Source organism: Quercus robur, chromosome 1, assembly GCF_932294415.1.
Source record: "Quercus robur chromosome 1, dhQueRobu3.1, whole genome shotgun sequence".
NCBI lineage: Eukaryota > Viridiplantae > Streptophyta > Magnoliopsida > Fagales > Fagaceae > Quercus > Quercus robur.
In genome coordinates, this window is record NC_065534.1 from 9,017,758 (window position 1) to 9,033,188 (window position 15,431).

The following is a 15,431-nucleotide window of genomic DNA, read 5'->3' on the forward strand; positions in this document are numbered from 1 at the left end:
CAGACTCAACCAACTATGGGAGAAGGAAGGGAACAAGAGAAAAATAAACCAAGAAAAGAAAAAGTACGAGTTAATGGAGGCAGAGAACTTACAGAAAAGAGGAAAGGTGTCTCGGACAGGCTTTTTGTGCTGGAGATAGACTTGAATTTGGACGAAAGTTCAGATGAGCCCAGGGTATATGCACTAGAACTCTTAAGTGCAAAACTGAAGAGACAAATCAGTTCCAAAAATCATTTATGCCTCCCATCGAAAGTAACTGCACAAATTTTCCCGCCCATAAAGGCCAGGAAATCTCCACCGTTAGATTTCCATCACGCCGTTGAACGTGGAAAGCATAGAGCCGCCTGCATTTAATGAGGACACGTTTCACCTTCCAAATGCTCTAAGAACGTGTTTTGGGCAGGCGAAAAGTCTCGGGAACCGATAGGTGACAAGGATTGACAAGCATTGACCGACGTCTGATGTCATCAAAACCCTCCTATCCGTCCGAGGAGCAGGATAGCAGGATTTTGAGGGGCTATTGTGGGGCCAGAGAACTTACGACCCGACCCACTTTCCACTAGGGCCCAGGGCCCGTGCCAAGGAGGGTAATTGCCGAGGACGAGTAGGAAAAGACCAAATAGCCTAAAGACGCAGCCGAGGATGACCCTGTCCTCGGCATCCCAAGACTTCGAAGGGAAGAATGACATGCCATCAAAGGCAGTCTCCAAAAGGCCCCCAGGAGAAGAGGCGAGTAGAATGGGACCCACGTGGGGGTACGGTGTGGAGGTGGTTCAAGGTAAATACATCCCCTCCGCATTGAATGCGTCCACAAACGTCCTAACCATATTAATGAGAAAAGACGCCTGAACAGTATGGCTTCGGTTATTGCAACTAACAAAAAGCAAGGGGAGGCGGCTGATGGGACAGATACTTGAATCGGCACCTGCTTGATCAACAGGTGGAGGGCTAGGATCAGCCAAGAAGGGCTATATAATGTGAAGACTGATGCGCCAAAGGAAGGAGGCTGGGAAAAAGGGCCAAAAACCAGAGCCTCCCAGACCGACTCAAGGAGAAAGACTCCCCGAGCGAACATGATTTAGTTCTGTATGAACTCCACCACTATCCACCGTACGGTGACCAAGACCTAACCTTTCAAACCCACGCTCTACAAATGATATTGTTTGGGTCTTTTTACGTGCGAACCCAGTATCATTTTGGGTTGTTACAAATCGAGTCCTTACATATGCAAAAGAGGATCTTATGTAGCCTTTGAACAATTCTTTTTCTCTGTTTTGCTAAATCTATTAGTTGCTGCTACAACTTCCAAAATTTTAAAATCACGTTGGACATATTTTCAATTTCATCTTTCTTGCAATATATGTAACTCAAAACATGTCCAAATGTTGGAGCAATGCCCAATAATTTACAATAACCAAACAATTTTTTCTTCCTCTCTCAACAGAGAAAACTACAGGGAGGGAGAGAGAAATATTATTAATTCATCACAGGGTTTCTAAAGGTGAAGGACCAAGGAGGATGAGGAAAAATAGGATTGGCAATTATACATTCATATGGGGTAGTTGGGGACATTTATTTGTCATGTGCTTAAAGATATCGTTACCATGTGCACAATGTGTTAGGATAGGGTACGCACAGATAATCAGCTCTATTTATTTGAGTGTCAGAGAAATCTCGGGTATATATATATATATATATATATATAAATAAAATTGTAAAAACATGCAAGCCTTTTCCATATCTTTACGCACATTGAAGGAATGCTAACTTTGTGTTTGGTAGGTGGCCTGATTGAGCTGTCATTACACCAGTGATATGTGCCAATTTTGATTCTTGCTTGTATTGTTCCTGTGTAAATCTATAAACTACAGTAGAAGACACCAAGCAATGTTGAAGAAACAAGAGGAAACTAATCACAGAAGACACATTGTGTTACATAATTTCAGTCATCAGGTCCTTTTAGAAAAAGGAAATGAAAATCAGCCATCAGCCTAAATTTTTAGGACTGAAAAAACTAATAAAATCCACCATATAAAGACACCTAAACACACCACATAAGCAACCCTATAAAAAGAGCTGGTCTAGTGGTTTCCAAAAAACCTCATGAGATTTATGAAGTTTGGGTTCAAAATTCTAAGAGCCTCATGTTAGTGTGGGGACCATGGGGAGCTCCTTAATTGTCATTGGCCACAAAATCATGGTTTATTCCCTTTGAAAGTAAGGTATGGTTACCTCTTACCACCTAACCATCTGTAAAGTTAGAAGTGTGAGGATTGATTAGCATGTTTTTAGGTTTGAATTATGGGTATTTATTATATAGGATATGACCTTGCTAACTACCTTTGACAGATTTGCTCTCCAATATGTTCTTTTGGATCAAAGTGTTGTCTGCTCAGTTGCTCATAGTTGACTGGAAGATCCCCAATTCAGATTTCAGAAATTAGTAGGATTTCCTCTTTTGTTTGCAACAAAAGAAAGTGCAGAATGGTTACTTTTTTCATGTAACTTGGCCCGCACCCCACAACCACCCCCCCCCCCCCCCCCCCCCATCTTGGACTGTGTGGAACATAATTGACATAAGGATAAAGGTGCAAACCAAAATATCAATCCCCAAAAAAAAAAAAAAAAACACCACCCACCAAACCAAATGGAAGCTACCAACTCCTCCCAAAATATTCAACCCCTCCTACTACAACAACAACAACAACAGCAGCAACAACCATCACCTCCAAGTCCAAGTTCAAACACCATCAAAACTCCACACAAACTAGCTCTAATCCCACTTGTTTTCCTCATCTACTTTGAGGTTGCCGGTGGCCCCTATGGCGAAGAAGCCGCGGTAGGGGCGGCGGGGCCGCTCTTTGCTATCCTTGGCTTCCTCATCTTTCCATTCATATGGAGCATCCCAGAGGCTCTTGTCACTGCAGAGCTCGCCACCACCTTCCCTGGCAATGGCGGCTTTGTCATCTGGGCCCACCAGGCCTTTGGGCCATTTTGGGGATCCTTAATGGGCTCATGGAAGTTCTTTAGTGGGGTCATAAACTTGGCCTCATATCCAGTTCTATGCATTGACTATCTCAAGCTGGTATTTCCAATTTTCTCTACAGGCCTGCCTCGCTATCTTGCTATTTTTGTTTCAACTTTGGTGCTGTCTTTTTTGAATTATACTGGTCTTACTGTAGTAGGCTACACTGCAGTTACTCTAGGAGTAGTTTCACTCTTGCCATTTGTAGTTATGACTTTGGTTGCAATTCCTAAGATTGAGCCTAGTAGGTGGATCAGTTTGGGTCAAGAGGGTGTGGAGAAAGACTGGACTTTGTTTTTCAATACCCTTTTTTGGAACCTGAATTTTTGGGACAATGCTAGTACTTTAGCTGGTGAAGTGGAACAACCCCAGAAAACATTCCCAAAAGCATTGTTTTCTGCAGGGCTGCTTACTTGTTTGGCTTACTTGATTCCTCTCCTGGCTGCAATTGGGGCTATACCTCTAGATCAAGAAGATTGGGTTGATGGGTATTTTGCTGATGCTGCAGAAATCATTGCTGGGAAATGGTTGAAAGTCTGGATTGAAATTGGTGCAGTTTTATCAGTTTTTGGACTATATGAAGCCCAATTGAGCAGTTGTGCATACCAACTTCTAGGAATGTCAAATTTAGGATTTTTACCACAAATTTTTGGGGTAAGATCCAAATGGTTTAATACACCTTGGGTGGGAATTTTGCTCTCAACATTGATTACACTTGCAGTTGCTTACATGAGTTTTGTAGACATAATATCTTCAGTGAATTTCTTGTATAGTTTAGGGATGCTATTGGAATTTGCATCTTTTCTTTGGTTGAGGAGGAAGTTGCCCACATTGAAAAGGCCCTTTGTAGTTCCCATGGGGTTACCTTGGCTGGTGGTTATGTGCTTGATTCCATCTGGTTTTTTGCTCTATGTAATGTCAGTGGCTACAAAAACTGTTTATTTGGTAGCTGCTCTGCTTACACTGGCTGGGATTGCTTGGTACTTCTTGATGAATTTTTGCAAGTCCAAAATGTGGCTTGGGTTCAACAATGCTGGAGAAAAGTTGGAAGATCAGGATTTGGAATAGGCTGATAATTACTGGCGGTGAGGATCTTAATATATTGTATCTTTTTTTATTTTGGCTAAGAAAGTTTTGTAAACACTGTTTGCAAAAGAAATGGATACTTTGATTTTCTTTTTAGTTTCCATAAAGGGTAACAATTATAAAACAAGTCAATTTACAAAGGAAATTTTGTACGGTTATACTCTTGATTAATCAGGTGGGCACACTGAGCTTATGATGTGGCTATAGTCGGTTTTAAAACTTCAATAGCCTGATACTTTATTCAGGCAGTATACTGTCACATAAAGAACATGTGATATCAATGATTGAAAAGTGCTTTCCTTTGATGCAAAATTTAGTCTAGAACTGCAATATATGTCATATGCCTGTTGTGATCATAGTATATACAGTGCAGAATTCAGAACCTGATTTTGCATTCAAACAAGTAAATATCAGGAGTTTATTATGAAGATATTATATAGAGAGAATTTAGAAAGATTTACAAATAAGGCTGAATATTGACTCCATAATCCCAAAGCTAATATGCTCAATATAGGCTTACTACAATGGAGGGATAGCTGCATTTGAAATGGTTAAAATATATCCAGGATCCATGTTAAATATTACAAGTCAAAAAAATATCTAGTACCACTTTATTTAAAATTTAAATAAGTCTAAATTTTGTAGACTTAGATTTAAGAAATAATAATTTAGCCGTATCATGGTGTCTTTCTGCCTTATTACATACTTGTTATTGTATATAGTCCGTACACATCATCTATTTTATGTGTTAAATGTTGACACACTTAAGAAATGTGATAATGCGTCTGAAATTATGAACATATGGATTCCACATCACATACAGCTGCTAACACAGGAGATACCCATCTCAAGCCATTTTCATTGCCAAATCCAGTTGGTAAGTCCATCTTCATCTACCAGTAGGCCTTGGGCCACTCATTGGGTTTAAGCCGAGACATGGGGTTTTTGTTCTTCTTCTTTTTCAAACAGTGAGCCTTGGGTCCTTGGCCAGAACATGTAAGCCCATTAAACTAGGCTAGTAGGCTTGAATTCAGTTCTGCAGGGTTTGGGCTGAGATTATCCATCTCTGTTAACCGCTAAGCCTTGACTACATGCATCCATCAATGCATTATGGACCTTATGGTCACCCTCTCTAGACGTTGCATGTTACTTTCACTTTGCAACTTTTTCTTTGGTCTTTACTCATAAGTCATAAGTCATCTCCAAGCAAATGGAACCCTCAATTGGTGCAGAAAAAAATGACCTGAACTTCTATAACTGGGGGAATAGGGCGTGTGCTTTTTTAAAATTCAAATAAAGGGACTTTGCCAATTGCTAACATGACTAATTTGTCAGTGACCAAACTTTTCTAGAACAAATCAATTACATCTACATCTTCTTTGGGGAACATCATCTGCACCTTTCGGCTAGAATAGGTTAGTTGTCTATTCAGCACAAAATCAAGGTAGAATAAAATAAATGTTTTTGTGCAAAAATTGGTGATTAAATAGCTTTTGATATGCATTAATGCATGTCACATAAAAATAGACCTTGTGTGATGCGCTATTAAGAAAAAAAAAAAAAAAAAAAGGTTAAAAGATGTTCTAAGCTGTTAGTTTTGGAAATATTTTTAGAAATTTTTTATATGAAAAGAAAAAAGTAACTAATTTTTTTGACAATTTTTTAAATTTCTCATAAAAATTATATCAAAATTTTCCTAAAATTATTAATTAACAAATGTTCTAACTTCTAAGAGCACCTATTAACTAAACTCTAAAAAATTTTGTATGAATGGTTTATTTATATATATAAGAACTGGTAATTTGTTTTGTTTATACCGTCATTAACCGAAAGTGAAAGAAGGACAAGACTTAAGATTCCAGAACACTTAATGATGGCCAAGTTTGAACTCAATTAGAATTAGGAATGGGTTAACAAAGTTTTACCAATAAAGTTATGGCCTAATTCAAAAAGAAAAAGTTATGGCCAACCAAATCTTTAATGGAATTTCCGTTGTCCAAATGTAGAGCTCTAATTCTCTTATATTGATATGGGATCTTCATAGTATGATTGTGTGATTGCTTTGATTAGGATGAAGCTGTAAAGCTATTTGAATTTCTGAAAGATATGATGTGTAATATGTCCAATACATTGGAAAACTATCGATCAGAAAAGAAGATAGGATAGGACTGTATTAGACATGTTTCGGGTATAATTTTTTTTTTTTTTTTTTTTATGCATATTCTTTTATTATCTCTCAAAGCACTCATATTTCTATCATTTTCTCCGTTCTGAGAACATTTCCAACAACTTCTCTAAATTTTTATACTGTTTGGAGAATGAACAGTGACATTTAGCTTTTACCTACCAACTTTTTCAAATACACTTCCAACAGATTCTCTATCTCATCTAAATATTATTTCTTCATTCATTGTTTATTCTTTTTTTAATCATCATTTTTTCTTTTTTTAAGAACTATATTTTTTAATGAGAAGTGTTATGTTCACAACATTTTACGCAATACTTTTACAACAAAATTTATGTGAAAAGTTGTTATTAGTTCTAATTTGAACCCACCATTGAAATTATTTTTTTACTCGCCAATATTAACTAATAACAATCTATTACTTAAAATTTATTGTGAAAATATTGTGGTAGTATTTTTCAATTAGGATTTTTTATTTTTATATTATTTTTCTTCCTTTCATTTCATTTTCATCCACGTTTCATTTCTTTTTTTCTTTTTTCTTTTTCTTGTTTTTCTCCTCCACACAAGACACACAACCCACTTTCTTTTTATTTTCTTTTCCACCTCAAGAACATTCTAGCGCTTCACATGAGAGAGAGAGAGAGGCTTGTTCTTTTTTTTTTTTTTTCCCAATATTTGCTTGTTCTAATTCAACTTTATTTTAAGAATTGGATTTTGTTTTGTGTTTGGATTATGTGAGAAACGGGTTCAGATTGGCTTGTTTTTTTTTTTTTTGCTTGTTCTGATTCAACTTTATTTTAAGAATTAGATTTTGTTTTGTGTTTTATGTTTGGATTATGTGAGAAATGGAGAGAATGAGAGAAAAAAAAAATTTCCGGAGGAGAGAGAAAGAATTGATATAATAGTAGCTGGGATAATTTTTTAAGCAGAAAAATTAATTTGGAGTTGCTGCAGTGTTCTCTAAATTAAGAGAATCACTATAGCAACTTCAAAAATAAATTTGGAGAATTTGGACGTTTGGAGAATCGGCTGGAGCATGAATAGTAGCCTTTGGTGCTCCAAAAATAGCTATACAAAGACTGTTAGAGATGCTTTTAGTGTAGTCCTTCCATTCTTCTTCTATTCTTCTCTCGTCAATGTTAGAACAATTAGGAATGATAAATGAGAAAAGTTACAATTATAATATTTTTACAAAAATTTTGTATGATAAATTGTTATTAATTCTAATTTGAAAACCGTTGAAGTTACTTTTTTACTCATCAATACTAGCTAATTACAATCAGCTAATTACAATTTGTTGTAAAAATATTGTAAAAAAATATTATATATGGCTGCTCTAAATTGATCTTATCTCATCCCTATTAATTTAGCCATAACGTGTGTTTGGGTGAGGGAGATGGTCTCCATCTAAACAAAGACGTATGGACGGTAATGGGATTTGACACATCTCCAACCACGACTATTGATAATGTAATGTTCAATATATAGTTGGCAAAATGGTTAGCTTATGTATGAAGCAATTTCACATGGAATAACTGTTTTTATGACTTCTTTCTTTCCTAATTTTCGGCACTTTGTTGACGCTCGATAAAGAAAAAAGTGTTTAGCCCACAACTTCCATTTTAGCATTTCTGGCATACTATGATGTCTGGTTAATTTTTTTTGGACCCTTCTAATTCACAGCTTTTTCATGACATTATGATTTGATAGGTTGATTGATTAAAAATAAAAATGGTATTAAGTAGTGGATTTTTAAGAAGAAAAATATGATATTTATTAAGAAATCGAAGTCAAATTGATTTGAATTACAATGAAAATGTGTAGTGGGATATCTTTCATCTATGCGTCTCTATCAATGGTCGATTAACTGATTCATTAATTATTCATCACTTGTCACGTCAACCTAAGAAAATTAGAAAGCATTAGTTATGCTCTTAAGTCTAGTGGTCACAATATCTTATTATTCTATATTATCTAGAATTATTGCCAACGAATATATAAATATTAGACGGTACTCTAATACATTTAAAAACTCCTTGTATAGACTACCAAAAAAGTTAACACGTAGGGATGGAGGGGATTATGTGCTCAATTGACATCTCCTGGTGTTTTTAACAAAAATATTCAGGATTCAAATTCCTCTACTCTCAATTATCAATGTATTAAAAAGATTTTTTTTTATTTAGGGTTTTTTTTTTAATAATTATTTTCTTAATAATAAGGGATTTTTATTTTTTGGAAAGGGGTGATGGGCCACTAATATGGGTTAGGAGCTTAGGTGGCAATTATTATTTTTGGATTTTTGGACCAAATTTTAATTTTGGAAGAGTCAAATATAATTTTTTTTAGTCAAGAGTCTTGTAACTTAATTGATTATCAACTCTTGGTGTTTCTAACAAAGATATCTATGATTTAATCCTCCTACCTCATTTTAATTATCGGATTATTAAAAAAAAAAAAACTAGAAACTTGACATAAAATCTATCAAATAAATATATATATATATATATATATATATATATATTTATATATATATGTATATATATTTCTTTAAAAAAGGGGCCCCCTAGTCTGCCTGTATGTACATGTAAATAGAAGTTCAAAAAGTAATAAATATCATCTTCAAGACTCAAGAGATTCAACTCTGAAAGATAATCGTTATCCCAACCCTATCATCATTCCATTATTAAGATGATGACTAAAAATAAAGAAATGTTTCCTAACAAAAAGGTATTAGGATACAAAAATAAACAAGGTATAATATTTTGAATTGAGGTAAGAGAGTGAAAACTTTTGATAGTGTTTATCTTGAGCACAAACATTTTTTCTAACTTAAGCGTCATAGGGATTTTAGAAGCAACTCCAATAACATGTTTAGTTGCAGGTGTTTATAACTGTACCATTACATATATCCTCAGATTCCTACTTTCTAAGAATATATATGCCCATGTCATATAGAATGATTAAATGGATTCTTAGAAAGGCAAGTCAAGCTGCCCATGTTTTGGTTTCCTGATATTTTAAAAACAAGTATTCAGGTTGTATTGTTCTTGACTCTACCCCTTCGGTTTTTTGTGGTATATTAGTTCTTGAACAAGCTAAGATTTTGGTTTCTTGTTTGTAGTTCCCGGTTCCTTTGTTAATAAAATTTGTTGATGATAAAAAAAAAAAAAAAAAAAAATGTAATGCAATGCATATAAATGCTCCAATCTATCAAGTCCCTTCTACTAAAAATTGTTTTCTATATCCTTTTGTATGACATGGAAAGATTTTCTTGATACTTCCTTGAATCAATATATTGATGAATTTTTTTTTAAAATTTTTATTTTGGGTAAAATGTCTAAACATATTTAGTATAGAATGAAAACTTTAATTGCTTTTTTCTCAAAGTTATCCATTAGGAGTCCCCTCAACTTGTCATTGCCAATGAAAACAACTTGTAACGTAACTATTTTGCCCACTATAAGTTTAGTTGCAGTGTATCCCTTTCACATCTTCCAGAACTTCTAAAAAGTTCATAAACGTTTTGCATGACATCGATCTTTTTTTATGTAAAGATCCCTCCTTTCCTTCTTATCCTCAACTTGTTCTATTTTCAGAACATTTCTTCTAGCACCAGTCAATTATGAGTTATCTCCAACTTATTCTATTTGTAGAACAGTTCTTATAGTATTATTATATTTGTCACAATCTATTGAAGTATAGTCCACTATAAGTAATAAATAAACTTTCTCTACCCGGAAAATACAATCTCATCCTCACAACATAACAAATCTCTATCGAATTACCCCACAAGTGGCAGACCCATATTCATCCTGATCAATCAAGATCATTACAGCATGTGAAAGTGTGTCCCATTCCCATACTATATCCCCAATAATACAAAGTTCAGTTATTCCTTTGCCTTATCCAAAGATTCCAAACTATAACAACCAGTCAAAAAATTTAAAATACACCACAAAGTAACAAACACGGCCACTTTTCTCAAATTTTAAGATTTTTTTTCCCTACAGTGACACGTCACCGATAAGTGTCTGAGCTCTCACACAATTTTGGCCTATGAGAAGAAGCTGTTTAGAACTTTGAGGTTTGAATTTCTGTTACCCAACTGTTTTTATAAATGCCTCACTGACTCGACCCAAGTCTCAAAAGCTTCCATGTCCTACAAATAGCTATCTAAACTAGTACTACTTTTTCAGTAAAAAAAAAAATACTACTAGTACTACTTTCAGTCAAAATGGAAGGTTCTGAGTTCACTGAGTTGGTCCCTAGTTTGCCTGAAGAACTCGGTCTCGAGTGCTTGACTCGGCTACCATACACGGCTCACCGAGTCGCCTCCCGAGTCTGCAGAAGATGGCGTGAGCTGCTACAAAGCAAGGATTTTTATCACCACAGGAGGAAATCTGGGCACACCCACAAAGTGGCTTGCTTGGTTCAGGCTCTTCCGAGTGCCACTGGGCGAAAGCGGAGCGAGTCACCGAGTTACGGGATCACTGTGTTCGACCCGGTGAGTGAGACTTGGGAACGAGTCGACCCGGTTCCCAAGTACCCAGATGGGTTGCCTTTGTTTTGTCAGTTGGCAAGCTGTGAAGGCAAGCTGGTTTTGATGGGTGGGTGGGACCCAGCGAGTTACAACCCGGTCACTGATGTGTTCGTCTACGACTTCACGACTCGTCGTTGGAGACGCGGCAACGACATGCCGTCTAAGCGCTCGTTTTTCGCTATCGGAGCCTTTTCGGGTCGGGTTTACATAGCGGGCGGGCATGATGAGAACAAGAACGCGTTGGAATCGGCGTGGGTTTACGATCTGAGGAAGGACGAGTGGGCCGAGTTGACTCGGATGAGTCAGGAACGGGACGAGTGCGAAGGGGTGGTGATTGGGAACGAGTTCTGGGTGGTGAGTGGGTACGGCACCGAGTCACAAGGCGGGTTCGAGGGGAGTGCTGATGTGTACGATTTCGGGTCGGGTAATTGGACCCGAATGGACTTGGTTTGGGAGCCGGGTCGGTGCCCGAAGTCAAGCGTTGGTGACGTGGTGAGGAAAGATGGGAAACTGGTGAGTTGGGCTGAGTCGGACTCGGCGGTCCGAGTTAGAACGTGTGGGGTAATGTTGGGGACGAAATTAACCCTGGTGACAGGGTCTGAGTACCAAGGTGCACCACAAGGGTTTTATATATTGGATGGGCAAAATGGTAAATTGGTCAGGATTAGTGTACCTGATGAATTTTCTGGCTTTGTTCAATCCGGGTGCTGTGTGGAAATTTGATATGCTACCTCTGATCTATCTATATATGAACAAGCAAAATATAAAGCTAGTTGTTGTTTATGTTAAAAAAAAATTATTTATATATGAGAGAGCTTGAGAAATGTTATAGGAACATAATATAAAGAGTTGTGTGTATTTATTTTTGTTTTTATTTAGTTTTAATAGACAGTTTATGAAATTTCAGCCAAAAAAAAAAAAAAAATAGAGAGCTTATGAAATATTGTAAGGGTTTATAATTTTGATATGTGAGAATTTTGATATTGATTTTCTCCATTAATTTTTGAAATGGAGGGAGTACATTTATGATCAAGGGTCCGTTTGGATACAGCTGAAAACTGAAAACTGAAACTGAAAACTGAAAAACACTGTAGCGAAATAATTTTTAAATGTGTGAATAGTATCGTGAGACCCATTTTTAATGAAAAAATTGCTGAAAAGTGAAATTTGTGGGTCCGTGAACAGTACACGATGTGCACTGTTCACGGAAAAGTCAAATATTACTACGTAACAGTGAATGAACAGTAACAAAATTGGCCAAAACGCGTGGGGAAAAAAAAAAAAAAAAAGCAGGTTGAAAACGCAAAACGTGCGTTTGGGAAACGCAAACGCGCTTCCCAAACGCACCTCAAGTTTAATTTTTTTTTAAGGGAATGTTCAAGTTCAAAATGGTTGCACTAATCTAGATAGCTATATATTTTTTCTTCTTCTTTTATTTATTTATTTATTTTGTACTCTAACCTGTCAACATGCATTGAATTGCCAAACGACAAATTTAAAATGCATTGGCATCTTTCTTTTAACAGACTTGGTGTGTCCGTGTGTACCTACATGCTGAGAGTCGATAAGGATGTGTCTCCACATAACTTATTGATGGATTCAGATCTTCTAGAGTTTTTAGGGTACTCTATCACATAGAGTTCTTTTAATCTTAACCTCTTATTTAAAAACTAATGGCTCAGATTTCATCATGTCATTAATTCTAGAACAAAATCTTAAAATTAGATGCCACATCAACTATTAAAATGAGCATGTAACATTTTGAATTTATTTTAGTTTTAAAAACTCAAATCTGAACCTAATCTTGTTGCCATGCCAACACCAACGGCACCAAACTTGTCTCTGATGAGATTTCTACGCTAGAATGAATGGAGAACTTGGCAGCCGGTAAGGAGGTATTTTGCTGGAGTGGGGCGAGTGGAGGAGCTGTATGGGTTGGGTCGCCAAGAGCTTCAGTGGCAAGGTGAAAAGGCTGCATTTTCAGATCTGGGTTATAGACAAAAGCGCGAACCTTTTGTTACAGAGAAAGTCATCTCTCTATTTTACAAGTATGGACTCTACTTACCAAATAAAATGATATAATAATAAATTCAATTGCGTACAGAAACTAACTTAGAAAAAAATTGGTACAAAAATTGTCCCAGGCCATTACGCCTAAAGAGCAAGCATACTAGTAGTTGAAAAATGCGACAACTACAGAAACATAATTTGCATAGTCGTATGTTAATAATGGTTCTACAAATCAATTGTTTTTTTTGTTGTTGAAAATTGTTGCCAAGTTCTCTATTCATTTTAGCATTGAGATCTCACCGGAGACTAGTTTTAGTGCAGTTGGGTGTTGGCACGGCAATGAGATTGGGGTTAAGATTTGAGTTTTTAAAATTTTCAAAACTAAAAATAAATTCAAAATGTGACATGTCCATTTTAATAGCTGATGTGGCATCTATTTTTAAGGTTTTATTCAATAATTAATGACATGGTGTAATATGAACCATTAATTTTTAAATGAAAGGTCAAGATTAAAAAAATTCTATGCGGTAGAGTACCTTAGGAACTCTAAAAGATTTGAATCTCCCACTGACATATTCTTACCAATTATAACTCGCTATGTAACGAATTGTGACACAAAATTGTGTCAAAAGTTGTGTCCCTAACATAATTCTTTTATATGTTCAAACTCCAAATCTTTTGTTAAAGAGACAAAAATAATGATAATAATTTAAAGTTACGACTTAAGTTAATTACTAGCTGAGGCGCGGCCCAGTTGCTTAGAAGTCCAATAAAGGCCCAACTTAAAAAGAAAAAAAAAAGAAAAAAAGAAAGGGTGTGTTCCACCAGAAAAGACAAGTCGCGGATTTGGGTTTTTGAATCAACCAATCCGAAAATTGGGAATAGCAAAGTGTGAACTCTGTGCAATACTACTTTTTTTTTGGGCAACTATAAGCCTCTCCTAGAGTTGAGTGAATCAAATGGGCCAAGGGAAACATTTATAGCGGGTGACCCATTATGGAGTGAAGTGAAGCTGAAGCAGCTAGCGTATTGAGTCTAGGTTATTGCACCTTATGTAATAGTTTTGAATGGTTGAGATTTAAAGTTAAAAAAAGTAATTTTAAATTTCAATTGTAGTAAAAAAGAAAAAATTGTGAGGATGGGTTAATTGCACTGGGTGCAATACCTAAACAATTGCACCCAATCCTAATCCCGCATCTAAATTAATTGTAGTTATTGCAACTCAGGATCATAGTCTTTTTTTGATACAAGATAGAATTCTATTCTAACCTAATCTAAGTGTATATATGTATGTGAAACTCCCTCCTGGAGACTTGAACCCCGGCCCTTACCCCCTACACCCCACAAGCACTTATACTTGTGGAGTGACCATCGCACCAAGGATGTGCGGTGGTGCTCAAGATCATAGTCTTAAATATGCGGATTTGGGTGGTGATGCAAAACGATATCATTGAAGATTTCAGGAAGTAGTTAGATGAGACAAATTTGTCAATTTTTGAAATCATTGTTAATACCAAAGCCGGGTTTAACTTTTTGGCGATTGAGATTTATTTCATCCACCAATTTTGAAGCACGTGCTAGCCAGTAAAAAGATTACAATTATGGATATAAATAGAATTTATTTATAGTTATTTAATTATTGGATTACCTAGAAATTATACGTTTAAATGTTTCTAAATATTCAGATATCAATACTTTAGCCCGTTTCTGTTACTTTTCTCGTAAATGCTATTTTTTATATTTTATTGTCAAAGATCACATACATAAAAAAAAATGTAGTATTTGTTATATTAAGTAGATAATATAATTTTTTATGCTATATTTTATGTCAAAATCAAAATACAAGAATTTTTTTTATATAAATTAACTATAACAATAACATAGATCATATTAGACTTTATACAAAAAAGAGCTTCAATATCACAAGCATAGTTTATAAAGATGAGTATATATTATGTAAAAAAAAGGTCTAGAAAAACGAATGTATCCATATCTACACCTTTGATCTACATTGAAGAAGTATCTAAATTCTAGGGTTAATAGGCGAAAAGATAGAAATACCCCATAAATTTTAGCCTACCTACGAAGTTGAGAATGAAAAAGACTAAATAGTGGAAGACCAAAAAGTGGTTCAAGCTTCAATGTTTTTTTCTCAGTTCACATATATTTGTAGGGGCAGCAAATCAGATACAATCAAAGGAAATATTATTGGATCCAACGAATTGTTAAGAAAGAGAGAAGAATTTTGTCTTGGGAAAAAAAAAAAAAAAGATGGAAGAGTTTATGAAATGCATTTACATGGGTAAGAATCACACACCTTTTCTTTCTCTTTGGCTTCTTCTTTTCCTTCTTTCTTTTCTTTCTCTATTGTAGGGACACGACTCTCAAACGGCCCAACAACGACGTTGAGCTCGCGCGTGAAAGATCCCCCACAATAATATTTGTAGAGAGTGGGCTTGAAAGGCTAGCGTTGGGTCACGGGGCGTTAGTACAGGCCGGACCTTAGATAAACCTAGACTAGAAAAGGCCTTAATCCGGATATCCAAGCCCAATAGCTTTATAAATTGAGGGATTGGACT

The 15,431-nt window shown here is 35.8% G+C and overlaps 2 protein-coding genes across 2 annotated transcripts; both read left to right on the plus strand.

Moving 5' to 3' along the window:
- The first annotated feature begins 2,287 nt into the window (after positions 1 to 2,287).
- Positions 2,288 to 4,207, plus strand: LOC126719417 (probable polyamine transporter At3g13620). The gene has a single exon (XM_050421971.1). The coding sequence runs from the start codon at positions 2,648 to 2,650 to the stop codon at positions 4,091 to 4,093; it is 1,446 nt and encodes a 481-aa protein (XP_050277928.1). The 5' UTR covers positions 2,288 to 2,647; the 3' UTR covers positions 4,094 to 4,207.
- Positions 4,208 to 10,254: 6,047 nt separating this feature from the next.
- LOC126719425 (F-box/kelch-repeat protein At2g44130-like) lies at positions 10,255 to 11,875 on the plus strand. The gene has a single exon (XM_050421978.1). It carries the CDS (start codon positions 10,537 to 10,539, stop codon positions 11,563 to 11,565), a length of 1,029 nt encoding a protein of 342 aa, XP_050277935.1. The 5' UTR covers positions 10,255 to 10,536; the 3' UTR covers positions 11,566 to 11,875.
- The last annotated feature ends 3,556 nt before the right edge of the window (positions 11,876 to 15,431 follow it).

Bases quoted from the DNA above. Each gene is read 5' to 3' on its own strand.
- LOC126719417 (XM_050421971.1), top strand. From the start codon at position 2,648: ATGGAAGCTACCAACTCCTCCCAAAATATTCAACCCCTCCTACTACAA.
- LOC126719425 (XM_050421978.1), top strand. From the start codon at position 10,537: ATGGAAGGTTCTGAGTTCACTGAGTTGGTCCCTAGTTTGCCTGAAGAA.